Genomic DNA, 26290 nt, shown 5'->3' on the forward strand with positions numbered 1-26290 from the left:
TGGTAGTTACTCTGAGAACTTCTGACGTGGCCTGTATGTATTGGTGTATAACTAAAAGGGCAATGATGATTTAATAGCTTTGAAAGTACTTTTCACGCGCCCCCAATTTTGTCATTAATGTTATGTTTGTTTGTCTCTTTTGAATTGCAATCGTTTTACTTTTAACACTTTGTCAATTCACACACTACTCACTCACAACAAACACATTTGCTTTCAAACCTTTTGCGAAGTAAGCGCTGTTTCTCAAACCTAGAACCCTAAACTCATCATCTTCTTCAAATCTTCTTCAATCATCAATGGCATCATCTAGTTCAAAAGTTTCAGAATCTACTTCAAACATGCAAGGCGCATCAGAATCTGGGTTCGTCTACAAAGAGAAGACTATGGATATTCCATGGAAATCCTTAATAGTTCAAGTAGAATCACCGGTGGACTTCGCTTCACTTAAGAAGTACAAAGTGAACATGGAAGGAGTGATAGAAACTCAGAAGCTGTCTGAGTACTTCAAAATGCTGAATGGGCCAACATATGTGAACCTGGTAAAAGACTTCTGGTTAAAGGCTGAAGTGTACAATGGGAAGCTTGCAAAGGTCATGGGTAAACAAGCAGCTTCAAAGAAGGGAAAAATGACGGTGGAAATTAATCCTACCTCTTTTGAAAGCTTGGAAATAAGGTCTGAAGTGATGGGCATTCCTATAACCATCACTGAGAATGTTATAGCCAAAGCTTGTAGAGTGAATGCAGAGGGAAGATTTCAGGAAATAGTCAAGAAGGAAGATGTCCTGCTTAACGGCTACTACAACACTCTTCTGGGTGGGAACAAAGATGCTAAGCCTTCTGAAATGGAAATTCCCAACAGGATGTTAGTGAAATTCAGTAATGATTGCTTCTTTCAAAGAGCAGGAGGGTCTGACCAACCCAACAACCAACAGAAGCCTGCAATTTACTTCATGGCTGTTTTGGAGAAGATAAACTTCCCAAGATATGTAATGGATCATCTCTGCTGGGCAATAAATGAAGGCACTGTTAGAGGAAGGAAACAAGTGCCCTATGGAAGATTGCTATCTGAGATCTTTCATCAAGGAAGGGTGGTGGAGTTCTTGAAGAGGTCAAGGAGTGCTTCTGATAGTTGCTTCGAAGTCTCTACTGCTGAAAGGACTATCAGTAGTAGGAGCTTATGCTCTATGAAGGTTATCAAGGAAGTCTCTAAAGATGAGAAGTGGTTAGAGATAACAACTGCAGAAACTGAGATTATCAGGGACTTTCCTTCCATCTTTGAGGAAAGTAATCTGATGACATCCTATCATTACGTAATACTAGGGACTTATTGTGACATTTTGATAGAGTTCTCATGCAATTTATACTGTTCTGGAGTGCAAAAAGCTTAAAATTTGAAGTCTGTTCGAAGGAAATCGCGCCACGCCAATTTCAAGCCGTGCTGCGATTTTTGAAGCAAAATTACACACTTCCTGTAAAGAGGAAATCGTGGCACGCCATAATACAAGGCGCGGCGCGATTTTGATGGGTCAGGCCCATGACTTCTATAAATACTGCACTCAATCTGAAGAACAAGGGTTACGATTTTGGAGAACGAAAGTGCGATTTTAACACCCAGAAGGCTGCAGCGGAGAGGATTTCATCATCTCTAACCCAGTTTATGTATGTTTTAATTCTTTCATTGATTATGCTATTTGTAAACTCAATTATGAGTAGCTAAATCTCTTAGAGATTAGGTCGGATATGAACCTATGTAACCCTAATTGATCATATGTTGCTGTGAAACTCTATTGTTTATTAATGAAATTCTAGTCTTTATTCAATTCAATTGTTCTTACTGCTTTTTATATCCTGATCAAATATAAACATGATTTTGTGAGATCGAATGACTACTGACCATAGCTTTCGACTTAGACCTAATTGAATTGTTCTAATAAACATGGTTAGTCTAGGAATGGATAATCGTTTGTTAGTGATATTAGGTTAACGTTCATAAAACCTTCAAGTATTATTAGACCACCTAAGGAATTAGGGGCTGTAGTTTAAGAAGAGGGTCCTAACTCAAGGGATTGATTAGGGCTAATTTGATTAGGGCTAAGAAGATAGACGTTTTGCCAAACGTCTATCTTCTCTGATACAATAGAAAGAGTTAGGAGGTACTGTGACAAGCCTGTTGATGAAGCTGTGGATCTAAGGAAGTCTGGTGCACAAGGAACTTTCAAGGGTAAGGAACAAAAGCTGAAACGGTACCGTAAAGGAGGACTCCCAAACAATGAAGAGGGAGAGACATCAACTGATCCTTAGGGATGGTCATCAGTCAAGCTAGTGACGGTAAAGAAGCGCTGAGTGGGAGGCAACCCACTAAAGAAAATCATGCAAGGTACTGATGTCTTGCATGATTCTTTCCTCAAAAGTTTTTCAAAAATTCAATGAACTCAGGCATTTTTCAAGAAAACAAAATTTTTGGCCTGAGGAAGCAAAGCATGCTCCCTGTTTGATCAAAATCGCGCCGCGCCTTGTTATATGGCGTGCCGCGATTTTGCCTACCAGTCTATAAAAACCCAGCTTTTCCACCATTTTTCCCATTCCATTCTTCCTACCTTTCTCTACCAAAACTTCCCTAAACTTCCATTCACAAATTTTTCTCATCTTCATCTCCTTTTTCACTTCCTAAACATCATCTACCCACATTCCTATCATCAATTCATCAATCCAAACCACCACCAAACCACAAACATTCCAAATTTTCCCAAACTTCACAAAACTTTCCTTTCACCATCTTCCTAAACCACAAATGGCCTCCAACCAAAGAAACACCCGCTCCAAGAAAGCCACCAACCCCAAACCATCCACAAGAAAATCCAAACGCCCTCATGCCGCATCCGAACCACCCGAAAACGCCATCCATTTCATCAATGACTTAGCCCAAGAGTTCCATCAATCTATGAAGAGTTTTGAAGTTGTGGGGGAGAGAAAGTTTGACTTCACAAGGCTTGTTAAGTATCCGTTCTTTGAGGCTGAATTATGAAGGAGAGGGTGGACGAAGTTGAATGAGGTGATCGAAGAAGCAAACAACAAAACCGTGATCGTTGAATTCTTTGCAAATGCACGGGTTTCCGATACACCCTTTCAATCTTTTGTTTGGGGCAAGACCATTGATTTCAGCCCTGAAGCGCTTAATGAATAGCTGAATGTTCAACCACCGGAGGAGTGTTGGGTTGAGAAACTGAGGAGGGAGAGATTTGGTATGACAGAGGATACATTTGATGACATCATTACCACGATGTGTAGGCCTGGGTCGACTTGGAAAAAGTCCCGGATGCTTACCTATGCTGAGATGTTACCATGATGATGTGAACATGGGCTGATCTACTGATGGATTAGCATTTTCTGCTTTGTATTTTATTTTCAGTCATTTTTCTTTTGATGTATTTTCTTTATTTTCTTTTTAATGTCGAAGTCCATTGAACTTATTTCCCTATTGTAATTGCTCCTGCACTTGTTTATTATTAATGAATTTGTTTTGTTTCATGTGACCTATTCCAGTTTAGTAACAGTTGTTTGATGAAACGGTATTCCAAAAGTTCTAAAGGAGGGGTGACTTGATTCAAAGGCGAAGTGTACGGCGTTGCTAGGTAGTCACATACTCCCAGAAATCTCAGCCATAAGGTTCATTGCCAAATTTGTTTTTCAATTTACTTATATTTAGATTAGTTTTCCATGCAACTACATTTCTAGAACTTGCATTGTTTCTCTATTATTGATTGGTCTTTGTCAATTACACACTGAGGCAAAAGTGCTTGGTCCTGTGAGCCTTTTTGAAGCCTACCCTGTTTTAAATTGTTAAATTTATCTTTCTTAACCAATTTTGAGCCGGTAGGATTAGAACTTTTTGTTCGGTGACAAACTACATTACAAGCCTAGAGACTTTTAGGACTTGTCCCTTAATGTATTTTCTGAGTTAAGGCATTGTAGAATGTTGCTAAAGATTAAGTTTGGGGTTGCTATTGGAATTTGCAACCAACTAAGTTTGGGGTGGGGGTACTAGAGAATTAGAGAACAAAAATGAAAGAAATATGAAATTGACATGCAAAATACACACAAAAATGGTGTATCAAAAAAAAAAAAAAAATTGAATGATGAAAAAGGGGACAAAACATCTAAAATCCGAGTAACTTCAAACTCGAGTGTCCCTAAATGTTAAAAATGTTCTCTAGTACCTTTGCATTGATTGTATTTCCACAAGGTGAATGAATGAAGGAATGAATTTTGTGCTTTAACTTCCGTAGGAATGCCTAACTCAAATTTTTTGTAGCCTACTTATCCAAATATATCCCACCTTTCACCTAAGCCCCGTTATAACCCTAAAGACCTCAAAAGTGTGTAATGATATTGACTTTGATTGATATTTAGAAACTTTTCAAGCGTGTGGTAATATGTAGACCTGCATGTCGACTGGTAGAACCCTGTTTCAATTTGATGCGAGGAGTTGTGAATTGGTGGATGCGAACAAGTCAAACTAGCTCATCTTTAGCTAGAAGGAGAATGAACTTTTGGGTACTATCGTTTTGTCAGGTAACTGTTATTTTACTGTCGTTTGTCACTGTTGCAAGCAAATTCCTTGAGGACAAGGAATGGTTTAAGTTTGGGGTTGTGATGACATCCTGTCATTACGTAATATTAGGGACTTATTGTGACATTTTGATAGAGTTCTCATGCAATTTATACTGTTCTGGAGTGCAAAAAGCTTAAAATTTGAAGTCTGTTCGAAGGAAATCGCGCCACGCCAATTTCAAGCCGTGCTGCGATTTTTGAAGCAAAATTACACACTTCCTGTAAAGAGGAAATCGCGGCACGCCATAATACAAGGCGCGGCGCGATTTTGATGGGTCAGGCCCATTACTTCTATAAATACTGCACTCAATCTGAAGAACAAGGGTTACGATTTTGGAGAACGAAAGTGCGATTTTAACACCCAGAAGGCTGCAGCGGAGAGGATTTCATCATCTCTAACCCAGTTTATGTATGTTTTAATTCTTTCATTGATTATGCTATTTGTAAACTCAATTATGAGTAGCTAAATCTCTTAGAGATTAGGTCGGAGATGAACCTATGTAACCCTAATTGATCATATGTTGCTGTGAAACTCTATTGTTTATTAATGAAATTCTAGTCTTTATTCAATTCAATTGTTCTTACTGCTTTTTATATCCTGATCAAATATAAACATGATTTTGTGAGATCGAATGACTACTGACCATAGCTTTCGACTTAGACCTAATTGAATTGTTCTAATAAACATGGTTAGTCTAGGAATGGATAATCGTTTGTTAGTGATATTAGGTTAACGTTCATAAAACCTTCAAGGATTATTAGACCACCTAAGGAATTAGGGGCTGTAGTTTAAGAAGAGGGTCCTAACTCAAGGGATTGATTAGGGCTAATTTGTTAACTATCGTGAAACTAGAAAATCATTAGTAACAATAGGTGCACTAACCAATTAGGGGAAACATAGAGGATTCGAAGACCTGATCTCATCTCTCTCCATATTTTCTTAATCAAATCTATTTCTTTTATTTGATTTTTTTAAAATCAAACCAAATCTACTGCCTAGTGGCAAAACCAAATAAATTTTATACATCCTAATTATATAACGAAATTGAATTATTGAAGTTAAAAACAGTCCTCGTGGGATCGATATTTTTACTACTTCGATAGTATTTGGTGCACTTGCCAAACGTCTATCATAATCCTGAATACTTAGCTAAATTAGTAGCTGAGTATGTCTCAGAAGAAAATGCAAGCCCTCAGAAGGAAGCTGCTCCTGGAAAAGGAAAGAAAGTTAAGGGTGCTACTGCATCAGGAACTGCTACAAATAAGGGCAAGCAAAAGAAGGATGTTAAAAGAAAGAGGGGGAAAGCTGAAACAGTTTATCACAAGGAAAAACTGGATGAAGCTTTGGATGAGATAGAAAAGGAAGAAGCAGAGCCCAAGCTGAAAAAGAAAAGGGCACCTATTGAAATGAAAACATCTACGATTGAGCCGACTCCTGCCAAGGCCAGAATGGCTAAGGAAATTGCTGATTTTAAATTAGCAGAAATAATGGAGAAGAAAAGAAGTAAGGACAGATCAGAGCCTATCTTCTAGCAGAAGTCTGAAGAAGTCAAGGAAGTAGCTGTTAAAGCTTCAGAAGCGGTTCTGAAAGCACCAGGTGCTACCACTTCAGAAGCTGAAACTATAGTCAAGGTATGTCAGATTCCAGTCACCTCTACCTCCATCTCACCCTTCTCACCAACAACAACTGAGCAAGCAGAAGATACTTCTGTCCTAGACAATCTTGCTCTCCACTACTCAGGTGAGCTACCCAATGTTGAACCTAACACAGAGAAAGCCTCTGAAACAACTCCAGAGGCAGTTGCTTCTGAAAAGGTTGTTTCAGAAAGCGCCCATCAACAACCACCTGAACCACACAAACCCACATCACCCTCACAACAACAATCACCAGTAACTGAAACTGACCCCCAACCCAACATTCAATCACCAACTCAATCTAACCAACAACCTGAACCACAACCTGAATCCTCTCCCCAACACACACCCATGGATATTGACAATCTCCAAGTCAATCTCCAAGCCTCAACCTCCACCTCACAAACTGCTTCTGAACAACCATCATCCTCAACCCAACCTCAACACATCACAATTCCAGAACCCATCTTTGTTCAAGATAACACTCTTAGTGACTTTGACCTTGAAACCCTTGAACAACCACCCCCAAACATCCTGGAATCTAGATATATTAATGCTGAGCTACTCAGGATTCTCTCTCAAATGCATAATCTGGTGGATCAAAGAAGGAATTGATCTCGCCAATGCATATGAAGACTCATGGGCATCACTTCAGAACCGAGGTGCTGAGTTGATAGAAGATATAAAGGCTAAGTGCATCAGAATCAAGCAAGCTTCAGTCAGAAGGCTTATGGAGCATCTGAAGCAAAGTCTCAGAGTTAGAAGTCCTACACTGCTCCTGGCAAACAAGCCGTTCTTCTCAGAAATGGACTACTTGACCAGAGACGCAAGGATGTTTAAGCTTCTGAGGCAACAGATGGCACAACAGAAGAAAGAGGCTAGAGACAGGGAACAAGCTCTTCTTCAGAGGCAACAATATCTTGAAGAACTGTTGCAGAAGAAAACTGAAGAAATGGAGAAGATGAAGAAACAACAATAAACCAACCCTTAGTTGCACACCTTAATGTTATCTTTTGTTTGTTGTTTGTTTTAAATTCTTAGTCTTTGCTTCTGAAACTGTCTTGCTTTAATTCTTAATGCTTCTGAATGCTTAATGGCTCTGATTGCTTAACTGGTTCTGATTCATATATGCCTGGATAGTCTTGTTTATATACATTGCTCTAATTTATCGAGTTATTTACTTATTATACTCTCTTCATGTTTGAGATTTTCTCACATCTTTTTGTCTTTTATGCTTATTTTCTTTTATTTCAATTTTTTTTGATAATGACAAAAGGGGGAGTATATGTGTTAAGTATTTAAAGGCTCTGAGCCCCATTAATGTTATTTGAAATTTTTTGAAAAACTTCTATCATTTTTACCTTAATGGTATAAGCTATGAACGAAGGAAGGAGTATCAAAATTCAAGTAAAATTAATTGAACCATTCTTCTTATCTATAAGTTAATTCTTTCAATGATTCAATTTTTTTTAATCTCTGATAATTTTAATTGTGCGTAAAATGAATTTAATTAACCTAGATAGAACTTAGGGGGAGCTTGCAAACCTCACCTTAAAGACTATCAGACTCAGGGGGAGTTTGAGCTTACAAACCTCAGATTCTGAGCTTACAAACCTCAGGACCCCAAAGTCAACTTGTTAATTAGATTAACAACAATTGATCAATTTTTAAATATTATTGTTTGTCATCATCAAAAAGGGGGAGATTGTTGGAACAAAATGTGTTTAACAATAAACCTTAAAGAGTTTTGATGATAACAAGGTATTAAAAATTGTAAAATGGACTAGCTAATATTTGTTCAAGTGTACAGGACCATAATTAAAAAGTTACATCATTTATTGGTTCTGAATGAGCAAATGAAGAGGTAAAGGAATCTACACAAAATGAAGCTTAGTGCTCCTGAAGGCAATTCGCTCCTGAAGAAGAAAAGCGCTCCTAAAGTAAAGTCGCTGCTGAAGTTAGTAATATGCTCCTGAAGAATAATGCTCCTGAAGACAAAGAGGTCCAGAAGCCACATCATCAGAAGCTGCATCATCAGAAGCTGCAGAAGCTGCCTCATAAGAAGCCATTTCACCAGAAACTGAAGATCAACTAGATTTGCAAAGATTCAAGGATTGAAGAATCATCAATGCAAAAGCTGTCTATTGGATTCAAAAACACATCAAAAGATTAGTGGAATTTTGCAACGGTCATTTCAAAAGTGTTTGAAGACATGTGCTTGCAATTTTTGGACGAAAGCGTTGACATTGTACTTTGTACGAACTGTACAACCACCTTCTCCACTACTCTGTTTTGTGTCCACGCTACAAGACAAGAAAACAGCTCCAGAATACGGTTTCGCCTGCATAGATGTTCCTTTGGATAAGGAATGGATTTCAAATTGGTTCTTCTTAGGACAACAACCAAATCAGGCAAAAGATCAAAGGTGAAAGAACAAGCTTCAACAACGACTCTTTGATGTGCTGGCAATTTCACAACGTCTCTTTCACACCTCTATATAAAGGAGTGAAGACTTAGAGAATTGGTAATGCTGAACAAACGACTCACAACATTATTACAAGTGCCAAACCTCTGTTGAAATTGTTCTGCATTCACTTTGAATTTCTGTGTCTTAAAGTCATATCTTAGAAATTCTTAAGTCCATTGAGTCTGTATCTGATTTGTATTGTGAGCACCTCTGATTGTATATCAAGTGTTCAATCTTAAACAATTTTCTGTGTAATTTTGTTTAGTTAGAAGTCTCTTGCAGTTGTGCTTGAGCAGGAAGTCTCTTGATTGTGTTCTTGAGCAAAGGAAGTCTCTTGCTTGTGTGCTTGAGCAAAGGAAGTCTCTTGCTTGTGTGCTTGAGCAATTGTAATCAGATATTACTCTTAGTGAAATCTCCTTGGAAGTGCAAGGGGGACTGGACTACTTCCGGATTGTGGAAGGAACCAGGATAACTGCTTTGTGTCGTTCTTCTTCTCTCTCTCTGTTTTATTCCGCTGCATATAGATTCTGATAATCACTTCAGAAGCTGTCTCACTTAGCTTCTGATCAAGTGTGTTCAGTTTTAGGAGAAACGAAGAATTTTTGAAAAACACAATTCAACCCCCCCTTCTTGTGTTTTTTCTCACCTTCAAAATCTTGTACAACTACTTGGTTGTTGCATTCATGAAGAAGAAAGGATTCTAATTTACGAATATATGCCTAACAAAAGCTTGGATTTCTATCTATTTGGTGAGAATTTGTTGAAGTCTATTTTGTTTGTGATGTTTTTTTAGGACAAATTCATAAAATTGTGCTCATTATTATGTAACAATTAAAGCACAATTACAACAAAACTTGAGTTTTCTTAAGTTAACATTTTCTGTAATAATTGTTGATAGTTCACTAAATTAACTAGTTGTTCTAATTTGAAATTAACCAAGTAAATCTCATGTTCTCTGTGACTCACTAGCTAGCCATATAAAATTAAAATAGAATTTTGGTTTTATACTTTTGAGCAGTATAAATTTTAGCATTAATTATTATGTTTTCATTGAGAAGTTTGTACAAAAAAGAAGCTGCTAGATTGGAAGAAACGTTTTAACATAACAGAAGGAATTTCTCAAGGATTGCTCTATCTTCATAAGTACTCAAGACTCAAAATCATTCATAGAGACTTGAAGGCGAGCAACATACTTCTTGATGAGAATATGAACCCAAAAATTTCTGATTTTGGCATGGCAAGAATGTTCACACAACAGGAATCCGTAGTAAATACCAACAGGATTGTTGGGACATAGTGATTTTTCTAGACTTTTATGGTTTCAAATGTTTTATTGATGATTTTGTGAAAACTTTATTTATTTTTCAAGTTATGAATTTTGTGTGTAGTGGATACATGTCTCCAGAATATGCCATGGAAGGAGTTTGTTCTACAAAGTCTGACGTCTATAGCTTTGGAGTGTTGCTTCTTGAAATCGTATGTGGGAGAAAAAACAATAGCTTCTATGATGTTGATCGCCCACTAAATCTAATAGGACATGTATGTCAGTTAATTTCATCGAGTTTTTTTTAATAAATATTACTCGTTGTTCCTAATTTGATTAAATTATTAATAGGCATGGGAGTTATGGAATGATGGTGAGTATCTAAAGCTGATGGATCCAACATTAAACGACACATTTGTTCCTGATGAAGTGCAAAGGTGCATTCATGTTGGTCTCTTATGTGTAGAGCATTATGCAATTGATCGACCTACAATGTCTGATGTTATATCTGTGTTAACAAACAAATATGAACTCAGAAACTTTCCAAGAAGACCAGCATTCTATGTTAGACGAGAGATATTTGAGGAGGAAACAACTTCCAAAGGGAAAGACACCGATACCTATTCTACGACAACAATTTCTACCTCATGTGAAGTAGAAGGGAAAATATAAGTAATAAAAATCGCTTGAATATGGTTTTTGTTTATGAAATGTACTCATTTCCTCTGTGTCTGTAAAAGTATACTCGCAATGTTCCTTTTAATGTATTTTTTCATGGTAGTTCTCGTTAATATATTTTAGTCTATACGAGATTTTTCATAATCCTTGTTAAACAATTTCTTAGTCCATCACCAATCACTTTTCTAACAAGTTTTGTTTATAAATGGAAGATAACATATTAGTTCCATAAAAATTGGGTTCTAAAAAGCTTGCCAATCAATCCCTTATCTCTCCTATTTAAAAAGCATGCCAATCACGAAAATGGATATCTTTTTAGTTTAATTGCTTTCACAAATGGGAGGTTAGCTAGCTCGGTTTTGAACTAAAGGATAAAGAGTTGAAGGTCCCGAGTTTAAACCAGGAGGAAACTCGAACGAAAAAGTAAATATTAATCTAACAACAATTTACTAACATTTTTCATTGGAAAAAATGCTTTCACAAAATCAAGAAGTGGTAAAACCAAATGGAAAAGGGGAAATTAAGAATAAATTTCACTGACCTTACAAGTGACTCAAAAAGTTAAAATAAATGTTTGGTTGCAAGTGTGATTTGTTAAGAAAGATGACCCATATACATAATGCTTTAAAGTTTTAGGTATAGATGTGGTGTTTTCATCTTTGGAAATCCGGGAACATTGACTCATATCGCATCTACTCCAAGATTATTGCTCACATAAATAGAACATATTTCAATATGAGCAGTTATATATGTACAATTGTACACCCTTTTGTTTTTTTACACCTCTTCAACACCTTGTTTTTTCTCTATCTCTGCTTTCCTATCACACTAGTAATTGGGAAAAGATAGATACAATGACATTAATAATTATCACGACAGTTTACCGATAGTGGAATTGTTAACACCTTTCCTTAATTACACCCCATTACCTCCCATGATTTCAGGCCAATAACAAATTTCATTGCCTGAACCCTTTCTTGATCAATTCTTGATAAAAAAACTCTCTAGATAAATAGCAACACTCTTAGTAATTTATCACATCTATCATACCACACTTTTTATCTCCATCTCTCTATTACTTAAATATTGTCCATATATGTCCTTTACATCATCTCAATTACTACTTAATTTTAAACTTCAAAGTTAAGTTATCTGAAGTTAAAACAATAATAATAAAATTAAATCTCTTACTTTCTCTTGATATTATCTAGGGACAAAGGCACTTCACATATAGGGGTACATTTCTATGATCGATGAGCCTTTGCCTTCAGACTTTTTCTCCTTTCAATAATAAATTTAGAAACAAGCAGGTACGTGTTGTTATTAGTTTGTTCATCAATCTAATGTTGATTGCATCACAGAAAGCCTTGCCTTGAGCCTTACTGAACTAATTAGATTGCTTGACATTGAAGGATCTATAGAAGAACTGTTATGCATAGTAAATGTTGCAAATTCCATAGCTAATGGATGCAAAGCTAAGGAAAATGCTCAATTGCACGACTAAACAAGGTGTGTATCCCGCGCAAGCACGGGCAACTGAGGTCCCCACTTATTTTCATACAAAATGCTAAAATTAACCTTGAAAAACTTCTCTGTTCACCGAGAATGATGTTGGAACAAAATGTGTTTAACAATGAACCTTAAAGAGTTTTGATGATAACAAGGTATTAAAAATTGTAAATTGGACTAGCTAATATTTGTTCAAGTGTACAGGACCACAGTTAAAAAGTTACATCATTAATTGGTTCTGAATGAGCAAAAAAAGAGCAAAAGAAAATGAAGCTTAGGTGATTCTGAAGGCAATACGCTCCTGAAGTCAAGCTGCTCCTGAAGATAGTAAAAGCGCTCCTGAAGTCAAGCTGCTCCTGAAGAATAGTGCTCCTGAAGACAAGAGGTCCAGAAGCCACATTATCAGAAGCCACATTATCAGAAGCTGCATCATCAGAAGCTGCACCTGCAGAAGCTGTATCATCAGAAGCTGCCTCATCAGAAGTCATTTCACCAGAAGCTAAAGATCAACTGGATTTGCAGAAGATTCAAAGATTGAAGAATCTACATTGCAAAAGCTGTCTATTGGATTCGAAAACACAGCAGAAAATTAGTGTAATATTGCAACGGTTATTTCAAAGGTGTTTGAAGGCATGTGCTTGCAATTTGGACGAAAGCGTTGACATTGTACTTTGTACGAATTGTACAACCACGTTCTCCACTACTCTGTTTTGTGTCCACGCTACAAGACAAGAAAACAGCTCCAGAATACGGCTTCGCCTGCTTAGATGTTCCTTTGGATGAGGAATGGATTTCAAATTTGTTCTTCATAGGACAACAACCAAATCAGGCAAAATATCATTGGTGAAAGATCAAGCTTCAACAACGACTCTTTGGTGTGCTGGCAATTTCACAACGTCTCTTTCACACCTCTATATAAAGGAGTGAAGACCTAGAGATTTGGTAATGCAAGAACGCTGAACGAAAGACTCACAACATTTTCACAAGTGCCAAACCTCTGCTGAAATTGTTCTGCATTCACTTAGAATTTCTGTGTCTCAAAGTTATATCTTAGAAATTCTTAAGTCCATTGAGTCTGTATCTGATTTGTATTGTGAGCACCTCTGATTGTATATCAAGTGTTCAACCTTAAACAATTTTCTGTGTAATTTTGTTTAGTTAGGAAGTCTCTTGATTGTGTTCTTGAGCAAAGGAAGTCTCTAGCTTGTGTGCTTGAGCAAAGGAAGTCTCTTGCTTGTGTGCTTGAGCATTTGTAATCAGATATTACTCATAGTGAACTCTCCTTGGAAGTGCAAGGGGGACAGGACTACTTCCGGTTTGTGGAAGGAACCTGTATAATTGCTTTGTGTCTTTCTTCTTCTCTCTCTCTGTTTTATTCCGCTGCATATAGAATCTGATAATCACTTCAGAAGCTGTCTCACTTAGCTTCTGATTAGTGTGTTCAGTTTTTAGGAGAAAAGAAGAATTTTCCAAAAACACAATTCAACCCCCCCTTCTTGTGTTTTTCTCACCTTCAATTGGTATCAGAGCTCTGGTCTGTTGTGCCTCACTTAACCGTGTAACAGTCAAAGATCTGAGAAAAACATGTCTACTCCTACTGGTTCTGGTTCTGGTGATACTAGCTATAAAAATGTCTCACATGACTATAGTGATAGTAAGAAATCCAGTGTTGGGAAGATTCCAAAATTCAATGGAGATGCTGAAGAATTTTCTTGGTGGAAAACCAACTTCTATAGTTATATCATGAGCTTAGATGAAGAACTATGGGATATTCTAGAAGATGGTGTTGATGACTTAGTCCTTGATGAAGAAGGAGCTGCTGTGGATAGAAAGAAACATACTCCTGAACTGAAGAAACTCTACAAGAAGCATCATATTATCAGAGGAGCTCTTGTCACTGCTATACCCAAAACAGAGTACATGAAGATGAGTGACAAATCCACTGCTAAAGCTATGTTTGCTTCACTCTGTTCTAACTACGAAGGGAGCAAGAAGGTCAAAGAAGCTAAAGCCCTTATGCTTGTACATCAGTATGAGTTATTCAAGATGAAGGATGATGAAACTATTGAGGAGATGTACTCAAGGTTTCAAACCTTAGTCTCTGGGCTACAAATTCTGAAGAAGAGCTATGTTGCTTCTGACCATGTAAGCAAGATTCTCAGAAGCTTACCTGCAAGATGGAGACCAAAGGTGACTGCCATTGAGGAAGCTAAAGATTTAAACACTTTAAGTGTCGAAGATCTTGTTAGTTCCCTCAAAGTTCATGAGCTAAGTCTTAATGAACATGAGTCTACTAAGAAGAGTAAATCAATAGCTCTTCCATCCAAAGGCAAGTCATCAAAAGCGCTCAAAGTGGTTGAATCTGAAGAGGAAGATCAATCTAGTTCAGATTCTGAACCAGATCCTGCTGAGATGGCTATGCTCTCAAGCAGACTTCAGTATCTGGCCAAGAAGAACAGAAAGTTTCAAGCCAGAAAGGGTAACTTCAGAAGCTCAAGGAAAGAAGATCAGAAGGGATGCTTCAACTGTAAGAAGCCTGGACACTTCATTGCTGAATGCCCTGATCTTCAGATAGAAAAATCAAAGGACAAGTCAAAGAAATCAACATTCAAACCAAGCAAATACAAGAAGCAGATTAAGCAGAGTTTAATGGCAACCTGGGATGATTTGGGAAGTGAATCTGGATCTGATAAAGATGAAGCTGATGAAGATGCAAAGGTAGCTGTTGGGTTGGTAGCAACAGCAACTTCAGAAGCTGGATCAGATTCAGACTCAGAAGATGAAAATGAGGTATATTCCAAAATTCCCAGAAATGAACTTGTTGAGTCACTTAAAGAACTTCTTACACACTTTGAAGTAAGAACCAATGAGTTGAAGGATTTAAAAGAAAAATATGCTGATTTGGTACAACAGCAAAAATCAACTCTATTGGATCTGAAAGCTTCTGAACAAGGACTTAGGGGCTTTGACTTCATGTGTAAAACATATGAAGATCAGCTCAGGTTCTTATGTCAGAAGCTACAAGAAAAGTGTAATGAAAAACCTTTAAGTAACCATGAAATTGCTCTTGAAGATTTTATTATATCTGGCATTGACAGAAGCAGAGTGGCTTCTATGATTTATAGAATTTACAAGAACAATGGCAGAGGAATTGGTTTTCCAGAAGTGAAACTTGAGAAAACCAGTCTAAAATCTTGTTGTGAATGCATCAAGGAAGGTCTGTAAACCTTCTTTGTACCTGAAGGCACTGAGTTGGAAACTGTAGTTCAATCAGAACCTGAAGCTTCTGGTTCTAAGGCTAAGATTACTTCAAGGCCAAAGAACTCTAAGTCAAAGGCTATGATCAAATCTGATTCCAAGACTTCAAAGGTTAGGATCCTAAAATGATCAGAACCTATTCCTCAGAGTCTGGTGAAACCAAAACCTGAGATTCTAAAGTCTAAGTTTCAGAAGAAGACAGTTACTGCTTCTGAAGTACCAAAACCTAAGGTGATGGTTAATCAGAAGCAATCCAACTCACAGCGCAAGGTACAAGAAGAGAAGAGTAAAGCCTTAAGTACTAACCTTCCAGGACCCATAGGACAATGGGTACGTAAATCTAAAAATGTCAATAATGCAGGTATGTCTAAGAGCAGCGCCAAAGCAAAGATCATGGTACCTAGACAGCGGTTGCTCAAGACACATGACAGGAGAGAAGTTCATGTTCCTCAGCCTAACAATGAAAGAGGGAGGAAATGTGAAGTTTGGAGGCAACCAGTCAGGGAAGATCATAGGTACAGGAACTATTGGTAATTCCTCTACCTCAATTAATAATGTATGGTTGGTAGATGGTCTTAAACATAACCTTTTGAGCATTAGTCAATTTTGTGATAATGGTTATGATGTGTTTTTTGAGAAAACCAACTGTACAGTAATCAACAAGGAAGACAAATCCATTGTGTTCAAGGGAAAGAGAGTTGACAATGTCTATAAAATCAATTTTTCTGAACTGGCTGATCAGAAGGTGATTTGCCTTCTATCAGTGAATGATAAGAAATGGATGTGGCACAGAAGGTTGGGACATGCTAACTGGAGGTTAATCTCTAAGCTTAGTAAGTTACAACTTGTCAAAGGGCTACCAGACATTGACTATCATTCAGATGCACTCTGTGGTGCATGTCAGAAAGGAAAAATTGTGAAATCATCTTTTAAATCCAAAGACATTGTTTCAACCTCAAGACCCTTAGAACTACTTCATATTGATTTATTTGGACCAGTGAGTACTGCATCCTTATATGGAAGTAAATATGGATTAGTCATTGTTGATGATTACAGCAGATGGACTTGGGTGAAATTCATAAAGAGTAAAGATGTTGCGTGTGATGTATTCAGTAGCTTCTGCACTCAAATTCAATCTGAAAAAGAATCAAAAATTTTGAAAGTCAGAAGTGATCATGGTGGAGAATTTGAAAATGAGCCATTTGAAGCTTTTTGTGAAAAACATGGAATTTTCCATGAATTCTCTTCTCCTAGAACACCACAACAAAATGGGGTTGTAGAGAGAAAGAATAGAACTTTACAAGAAATGGCCAGAACCATGATTCATGAAAACAATTTACCAAAACATTTTTGGGCAGAAGCAGTGAATACAGCATGCTATGTTCAAAACAGGATCTATATCAGACCTATTTTGGAGAAAACAGCATATGAACTCTTTAAAGGAAGAAAACCCAATATCTCTTACTTTCATCAATTTGGATGTACATGTTACATTCTGAACAACAAGCTCTACCTAAAGAAATTTGATGCCAAGGCCCAAAGAGGAATCTTTTTAGGTTACTCTGAAAGGTCAAAGGCATACAGAGTGTATAATTCAGAAACACTATGTGTTGAAGAATCTATGCATGTTAAATTTGATGACAAGGAGCTTGAAGATAAAACTTCAAAGCAAGATGAAAGTTTTGCAGAGATACAGGTTCCTGAAGCTACCCCAGAACCTGATCAGATAGCTGAATCTGAAGATAGTCCAGAAGCTGAACCCACATCAGAAGCGCAATATGAAACTGCTTCTGATGAAGCACAAGATGGCTCACATCAAGCAGATCCTCCCAGAAACACATTCAAACACAAGTATTCACATCCTGAGGAGCTAATCATTGGAAACAAAGATAGTCCAAGAAGAACAAGATCACATTTCAGACAAGTAGAGTCAATGATTGGACTAATCTCAATGATTGAACCTACAACAGTTGATGAAGCACTTTCAGATGATGGATGGATCTTAGCTATGCAAGAAGAGTTAAATCAATTTCAAAGAAATGATGTGTGGGATCTAGTACCCAAACCTCAGCACAAGAACATTATTGGAACAAAATGGGTATTCAGAAACAAGCTGAATGAGCAAGGTGAAGTAACAAGAAACAAATCCAGGCTTGTTGCACAAGGGTATGGTCAACAAGAAGGCATTGATTACACTGAAACGTTTGCTCCAGTTGCAAGATTGGAAGCAATCAGGTTACTTCTTTCCTATGCAGTTAATCATGGCATAATATTATATCAGATGGATGTCAAGAGTGCATTTCTCAATGGTGTCATAGAAGAAGAAGTGTATGTCAAGCAACCTCCTGGATTTGAGGATATTAAATATCCTGACCATGTTTTTAAACTGAAGAAATCACTATATGGCTTGAAACAAGCTCCCAGAGCTTGGTATGATAGACTAAGTAATTTCTTAATCAAGAATGATTTTAAAAGAGGACAGGTTGATACTACACTCTTCAGAAGGACCCTTGGGAAAGATATTCTTGTTGTGCAAATATATGTTGATGATATAATATTTGGTTCTACTAATGCATCTCTTTGCAAGGAATTTTCTGAGTTAATGCAGGATGAATTTGAAATGAGCATGATGGGAGAGCTGAAGTTCTTCCTTGGCATTCAAATCAATCAATGCAAAGATGGAGTCTATGTTCATCAATCAAAGTACACAAAGGAGCTTCTGAAGAAGTTCAAACTTGAAGATTGTAAAGTGATGAACACTCCAATGCATCCTACATGCACCTTAAGCAAAGAAGATGAAGGAGCTAAAGTAGATCAGAAGCTGTATAGAGGTATGATTGGTTCTTTGTTATACCTCACTGCATCTAGGCCAGATATTTTATTCAGTGTATGCTTGTGTGCAAGATTCCAATCAGATCCTAGAGAATCTCATATGACTGCTGTCAAGAGAATCTTCAGGTATTTGAAAGGAACAACTAATCTTGGACTCCTTTATAGGAAATCCTTAGATTATAAGCTAATTGGATTCTGTGATGCTGATTATGCTGGTGATAGAATTGAAAGAAAGTCAACCAGTGGCAATTGTCAATTTCTGGGTGATAATCTTATATCCTGGGCTAGCAAAAGTCAAACTACTATTGCTATGTCTACAACAGAAGCAGAATACATTTCAGCTGCAAGTTGTACTCAACTACTTTGGATGAAACATCAGTTGGAAGACTATCAGATAATTGCTAACAGTATTCCCATTTATTGTGATAATACTGCTGCTATTTGTTTGTCTAAAAATCCAATTTTGCATTCAAGAGCCAAGCACATTGAAATCAAACACCATTTTATCAGAGATTATGTTCAAAAAGGAATTTTAGATATACAATTCATTGATACTGAAAATCAATGGGCTGATATATTTACTAAGCCTTTAACTGTTGAAAGGTTTGATTTTATAAAGAAAAATTTGAACATGCACTACGTGTCTGATTAAAGTTTGCTTGCTCCTGAATAGGATTTTAGGTTCTGAAGTTAGTTCAGAAGCAGTAGTTCATCAGAAGCTCTTTATTGAGGTTCTGAGGAAAACTCGCTTCTGATGATGACGTCAGCATCTGAAGTCCAGAAGCTGGATTTATTGCTTTCGAATAGTTGAATTAGTGGAAACGTTGGGAGTTACTTTTTAAAGTAACTTCTGGCCCACTAACTTGGTAGTTACTCTGTGAACTTCTGACGTGGCCTGTATGTATTGGTGTATAACTAAAAGGGCAATGATGATTTAATAGCTTTGAAAGTACTTTTCACGCGCCCCCCAATTTTGTCATTAATGTTATGTTTGTGTGTCTCTTTTGAATTGCAAACGTTTTTACTCTTAAACACTCTTTCAATTCACACACTACTCACTCACAACAAACACATTTTGCTCTCAAACCTCTTGCGAAGTAAGCACAAAAACCTTAGAACCCTAAATTCTCTAAATCTTCTTCAATCATTATCAAATGGCATCATCAAGCTCTAAAATTTCAAAATCTACTTCAAGCAAGCAAGGCGCAACAGAATCTGGGTCAGTCTACAAAGAAAAGACTATGGATATTCCATGGAAATCCTTAATCGTCCAAGTTGAATCGCCAGTGGACTTCACTTCACTTAAGAAGTACGAAGTGAACATGGAAGGATATGTAGAAACTCAGAAGCTATCCGGATACTTCAAGATGCTAAATGGGCCAACGTATGTGAACTTGGTCAAAGATTTCTGGTTAAGGGCTGAAATCGTCAATGGAAAGCCTGTGAAGGTAGCAGGTAAACAAGCTGGATCGAAGAAAGGAAAGATGGAGATAGAGTTGAATCCCACTTCCTTCAGTAGCCTTGAGATAAGGTCTGAAGTGATGGGTATTCCCGTAACCATCACAGAGGAGATAATTGCTAAAGCTTGTAGAATGAATGCAGAAGGAAGGTTTCAAGAAATAGTTAAGAAGGATGATGTCCTGCTGCAAAACTACTACAACACTCTTCTGGGTGGTAACAAAGATGCTAAGCCTTCTGTAATGGAGATTCACAACAGAATGTTGGTGAAATTCAGTAACGATTGCTTCTTTCAAAGAGCAGGTGGGTCTGATCAACCCAACAACCAACAGAAGCTTGCAATTTACTTCATGACAAATCTGGAAAAGATAAACTTCCCAAGATATGTAATGGATCATCTATGCTGGGCTATTAATGAAGGCACAGTCAAAGGAAGGAAACAAGTGCCCTATGGAAGATTGCTCTCTGAGATCTTTCATCAAGGGAGAGTGCTAGATTTATTGAGAAAGACAAGGGATGCTTCTGATAAATGCTTCGAAGTTTCTACTGCAGAGAAGACTATCAGTAGCAAGACATTGCACTCTATGCACCTATTTAAGACAGCCCCTAAAGATGAGAAGTGGTTAAAGATGACAACTGCTGAAACTGAGATAATCAGGGACTTTCCTCCCATCTTTATGGAAAGTGACTCTGATTTCCTAGTTCAATCAGTTGCTAAGTATGTCTTGGAAGAAGATGCAGGCACTCAGGAGGAAGTTGTTCCTGCTAAAGTAAAGAAGGTTAAGAGTGCTACTACATCTGAAGCAACTACTGATAAGGGCAAGCAACAGAAGGTATCTAAGAGAAAGAGAGGAAAAGCTGAAACCGTTTATCGTAAAGAAAGGTTGGAAGAAGCTTGGGAAGAGATAGAAGAAGAAGAGGCTGGGCCAAAGCTGAAAAGGAAGAAGGCTCCTGTTGACAAGAAAAGTCCCATGGTTGAAATGACTCCAGCCATGAAGAGAATGGCTAAGGAACTTTCTGATGACTATTTGGCAAATAGGCAAGAACTGAAAGCCATGAAAGAACTTGAGAAAGAACAGGAAGGAGAGGGGACTCTAATAGTGGATGAAGCTGTTGCTGAAAATGTAGAGCTAGTTCAGAATCTTGAAACTTCAGAAGCAGTAGATAACTCTGCAATGTTATCTAAGGTACATCAAGTTTCTCACACATCTTGTAGCACATCCTCTATTCCTTCTGAAGACACATCTCTTTTAGATCACCTAGAAAGTCATTATCTAGGTGAACTACCCCAATCTGGCTTTAACACAACTCCAGAGAAAGCCTCTGAGACAACTTCAGAAGCAGCTGCTTTTGATAAAGTTGTTTCAGAAGACCCCCCACAACAAAAACCTTCACCAGATAAAGCCTTTTCACCCCCTCAATCTTCACTCCCTACATCACCCCCACAACAACAACCATTTGTTCCTGAACCATCTGTTCCTGAACAACCAATTCCTCAAAAGACCGTTCCTGAACATTCTGTTCCTGAACAACCAGTTACTAAACCCACTCCTGAACCTGAACCTGAAACTGCCGCTCCTGAACACATTGTTCCTGAGCTAACCCCTGCTTCAATATCTTCTTCACCAGTTCAAGTTATGGACACAGACTCTGAGGATGATCAATATGATCATGCCTCTGATATGGTAGTTGACCCCACTCCTGACCAACCATCAACTAGCCAATCTTCATCAAACCTACCAATTGTTCCTCTAGCCTCTCCAAAACCCTCTAAACAACCTTCAACTCCCACCATTTACCTGGATTCTCAAGTACTAAAAGATGTGTGGGAAGATATTGCTTCTGAAGTTCTCAGACTGATAGCAAGTAGAAATGACTTGGGTCATACAATAAGCTATCAGAAGCAATGGAGAAGGATCAAGGAAAGGGTCATCAACCTGATTTCAGCGCTGCATGATTCCTGCATAGAGGCTCAAGAGCAAGCCAAGCAGAAGCTGGAAGATTGGTTGAATGGAATTGAAGAGAATGCTGGAGATGTAGAAGTTCTTGGTACTTGGGTGAAGAATCCACTCAGTATCAGAGGCAGAGAACCTGATGAATTCCTGCCTAAGGAGCTGCATCTGATCATTCCTTCTGAGATCCTGGAAAAGATTGTTGCACCTAACCTGGCTCTAGCTCAGGAGAACAAGGTGCTCAAGGAAGAAAATGAGAGGCTGGAAACAGAGCTACTAAAGCAGAAGCTGAAGATATCAAAGTTGGAAGCTGACATGCAAGAAGCCAAGATCAGAGAAGACAACTACAGAAAAGATATGGACAAGAAGTATGCTGATGTTCAAGAGCTTCTGAAGAAGATTTTAGAGAAATAAGCCAAACCCATAGTTGCACACTTTTAGCTTATTTTTCTGTCTTTTTAGGCTTTTGATATTCTTTGTTCATTTCTGCTTCTGATTTAGTTCTTTTTGCTTCTGATATTATTAGCTTCTGAATTCTTATTGCTTCTGAATATCTTTAACTGTTTATACCTTGTGGTTAAAATGCTTTTAATTTATTTTGACTATGCTCTGAACCTTTAATCTTATGTTTTTCTCACCTCTTCTTTTTGTTTATGTCTTTTTGCTAATGACAAAAGGGGGAGTATATGTGATAGTATTTAAAGGCTCTGAGCCCTATTAATTAATATTTGAAAATTTTGAAAAATTTCTATCTTTTTGTTTTTACCTTTAAAAGGGTGTATCAAAAGGGTGGAGTATCAAATTTCAAATAAAAATTAATTGAACCATTCTTCTTATCTATAAGTCAATTCTTTCAATTTTTTTTTAAGCTCTGATATTATTGTGCGAAAAATGAATTTAATTAACCTGGATAGAACTTAGGGGGAGCTTACAAACCTCACCTTAAAAACTATCAGACTCAGGGGGAGTTAGAGCTTACAAACCTCAGACTCTGAGCTTACAAACCTCAGAAACCCCAAAGTCAACTCGTTAATTAGATTAACAACAATTGACCAATTTTAAATACTATTGTTTGTCATCATCAAAAAGGGGGAGATTGTTGGAACAAAATGTGTTTAACAATGAACCTTAAAGAGTTTTGATGATAACAAGGTATTAAAAATTGTAAATTGGACTAGCTAATATTTGTTCAAGTGTACAGGACCACAGTTAAAAAGTTACATCATTAATTGGTTCTGAATGAGCAAAAAAAGAGCAAAAGGAAATGAAGCTTAGGTGATTCTGAAGGCAATACGCTCCTGAAGTCAAGCTGCTCCTGAAGATAGTAAAAGCGCTCCTGAAGTCAAGCTGCTCCTGAAGAATAGTGCTCCTGAAGACAAGAGGTCCAGAAGCCACATTATCAGAAGCCACATTATCAGAAGCTGCATCATCAGAAGCTGCACCTGCAGAAGCTGTATCATCAGAAGCTGCCTCATCAGAAGTCATTTCACCAGAAGCTAAAGATCAACTGGATTTGCAGAAGATTCAAAGATTGAAGAATCTACATTGCAAAAGCTGTCTATTGGATTCGAAAACACAGCAGAAAATTAGTGTAATATTGCAACGGTCATTTCAAAGGTGTTTGAAGGCATGTGCTTGCAATTTGGACGAAAGCGTTGACATTGTACTTTGTACGAATTGTACAACCACGTTCTCCACTACTCTGTTTTGTGTCCACGCTACAAGACAAGAAAACAGCTCCAGAATACGGCTTCGCCTGCTTAGATGTTCCTTTGGATGAGGAATGGATTTCAAATTTGTTCTTCATAGGACAACAACCAAATCAGGCAAAATATCATTGGTGAAAGATCAAGCTTCAACAACGACTCTTTGGTGTGCTGGCAATTTCACAACGTCTCTTTCACACCTCTATATAAAGGAGTGAAGACCTAGAGATTTGGTAATGCAAGAACGCTGAACGAAAGACTCACAACATTTTTACAAGTGCCAAACCTCTGCTGAAATTGTTCTGCATTCACTTAGAATTTCTGTGTCTCAAAGTTATATCTTAGAAATTCTTAAGTCCATTGAGTCTGTATCTGATTTGTATTGTGAGCACCTCTGATTGTATATCAAGTGTTCAACCTTAAACAATTTTCTGTGTAATTTTGTTTAGTTAGGAAGTCTCTTGATTGTGTTCTTGAGCAAAGGAAGTCTCTAGCTTGTGTGCTTGAGCAAAGGAAGTCTCTTGCTTGTGTGCTTGAGCATTTGTAATCAGATATTACTCATAGTGAACTCTCCTTGGAAGTGCAAGGGGGACAGGACTACTTCCGGTTTGTGGAAGGAACCTGTATAATTGCTTTGTGTCTTTCTTCTTCTCTCTCTCTGTTTTATTCCGCTGCATATAGATTCTGATAATCACTTCAGAAGCTGTCTCACTTAGCTTCTGATTAGTGTGTTCAGTTTTTAGGAGAAAAGAAGAATTTTCCAAAAACACAATTCAACCCCCCCCCCCCCCCCTTCTTGTGTTTTTCTCACCTTCAAATGAAACTCTGATCACCAGAAACCAATCGATCTCCTCCGATCCCAATCTCCAATCATCAATCTGGAATTCTCTCTCGGTGACATCTCCACCTCAACGATTTGAATTTCATTCAAGATTAGCTTCCGTCTAATTCTCAATCATGTGGAGATGTTCCCAAGCCTTATCCCTCATCTCTTCCATTTTTTAGCTTCTCAATTCTCGTTTCTCAATTCCATTTTTATTTTATTTAATTTTATTTCTGTTTTGTCTAATCTCCTGTTGAAAAGAAAGAGCTATCATTGTCAAGGCCTGGAATTTGTTTGAAGGATTGGACAAGAGTACAGAGATACAACACTGCTGTGTGATGTTGTTCTGATATGATAGGAGTCTTTTGTGAGTTACAGAATGTCTGTTTAGGTCTATATTTTTTTAATTCATTTGGGGAATTACTTGTTTTTTCTCCTAATAGATGTTGCATGTCAAAAGGATATTCCTTTTGTATTGTAACTACTATGTCTCTATATTGTAATTGGTTTGTTGCTATTGAGAATCAGAATGAGAATTTGAGTACAAGTTGAAACCTGGTCGAGAATTTCATTCCGAGAGACATCCATTAGTTTACTTGGTTGCTGTTTTGATAGTGATGAATTTAAGCTTGTAGGGATAGGTGAATCTTTTGCCATTTTTTCTAATTATTATCGGTGTAGACGTGTCTGTGTCGACGTGTCCATGTTAGAAAATTGTGGCGACATACAATGCCGGCATTTTAAGCATGTTTTAACATACAATGTCCAAGTTGAATTGTTATCCCTTGGTCACATTTTAAGCATGTTTTGACTTTAGCCGTTGTGTAGAGGTAGAGAGACAGCTTAGATTTTGTTAGAATAACACAGAGAAAGAGCTTGTTGCACATATTGTGTACATTGAAAGTTTTTGAATAAATTGTCATTATATTGTGCATCTATTTGGTATTTTTATTTCTATATTTTATATGATACTCCTCAAATTTTATTGTCTTGATAATTATAGGCATTGCTAAAAATACCATTGATACTGTCTTATTACTTCTATCTGCAGAAGCTGAATAGCACAAGACAATCAATTATGCCAAAGCTGTTGCAGAAGCTGAATAGCGCAAGAGAATCAATGATGCTAAAGAGAAATGATAAAATAGATAGCGTTGCTGGCCTAATATGGAATGGTATTTTGTACTTGTGTTTGGGAAAATGCTGTCAAAAACTAACGGTATCATGGTCTGGTGTATACTTGTGTTTGAGTTGTCTCTGCTGCTCCAATGTTGCTTACGCTGTTGTCAGTTTTTAATCGGCGTTATTAGAGATTGATCGGTGTATTATTCCTATTTAGCAGAAACATTTCTGTCTTTGTGATTTTCAGGGTGATCCGCCTATATATGATGCCCTTTATATTGTTAATGTAATTATATAATTGTAATGTTTTTTTTAGAATAACATTGTTGTAATATTTTAATATGTTGAAGATCGATACTTTCCAAAATCAAGTTTCAACATGATTGATAATCTTTGTTTCAAAATCAATTACATAAAAAGGACCGAAATTGAAAAATATTAAAACATTCAACCAATCAGAAAGAGTGCAATGATGGAAAAATTACAAAAAGTTTAAAATGATAAATGAAGGCTAAGTAACGTTAAAGCCAAAATGAAACCAAACTAGACCAAACTGAGAAATGGAACTGCCCTGCAACTTACATACACCTCACAACAGAGAAACTACTACAAATATGCAGGAAAACTACACAGTTGAAACAATGGGACACCACCTTACACTTTTTTTTAGAAACATGAAATTTATTACAATGAGTGTGTGCAAGAAGCACAGCAAAACTCGCGGACAGGAACAAAAATTACACAGGGTTCTGATATACTAGAAACCCCGTGCCTAAAACAGCAAAACGCAGGCCAGAAAACTAAAAAACCAGCAAAACACAGAAACCCCTGCTGCTACTGTCAAGGGAATGAGGCTCCCATATACCAAAAAGCCAGCAAACCAGAAAAAGCAGGAAGCCGCAACCAAAGCTGGACTCCACCTTACACTATAAACTCAAATTTTACTCCAATAGCTTAATAACCATTTTCACTCCA

General features: G+C 37.3%; 1 protein-coding gene across 1 annotated transcript; it reads left to right on the plus strand.

The window, feature by feature from the left end:
* The first annotated feature begins 9370 nt into the window (after nt 1-9370).
* On the plus strand, nt 9371-10799 carry LOC146898995 (putative cysteine-rich receptor-like protein kinase 30). The gene is made up of 3 exons (XM_085733165.1): nt 9371-10009; nt 10102-10252; nt 10329-10799. Exons 1-3 carry the CDS (start codon nt 9921-9923, stop codon nt 10647-10649), a joined length of 561 nt encoding a protein of 186 aa, XP_085589291.1. The 5' UTR covers nt 9371-9920; the 3' UTR covers nt 10650-10799.
* Nucleotides 10800-26290: the final 15491 nt, after the last annotated feature.

The sequence above is a fragment of the Medicago sativa genome, chromosome 8 (genome assembly GCF_051527215.1).
Source record: "Medicago sativa cultivar Bolivia chromosome 8, Bolivia_mono, whole genome shotgun sequence".
NCBI lineage: Eukaryota > Viridiplantae > Streptophyta > Magnoliopsida > Fabales > Fabaceae > Medicago > Medicago sativa.

Bases quoted from the DNA above. Each gene is read 5' to 3' on its own strand.
- LOC146898995 (XM_085733165.1), top strand. From the start codon at position 9,921: ATGAACCCAAAAATTTCTGATTTTGGCATGGCAAGAATGTTCACACAA. The intron at 10,010-10,101 runs GTGATTTTTCTA...TTTTGTGTGTAG, and splicing joins AACAGGATTGTTGGGACATA to TGGATACATGTCTCCAGAAT. The intron at 10,253-10,328 runs GTATGTCAGTTA...AATTATTAATAG, and splicing joins CACTAAATCTAATAGGACAT to GCATGGGAGTTATGGAATGA.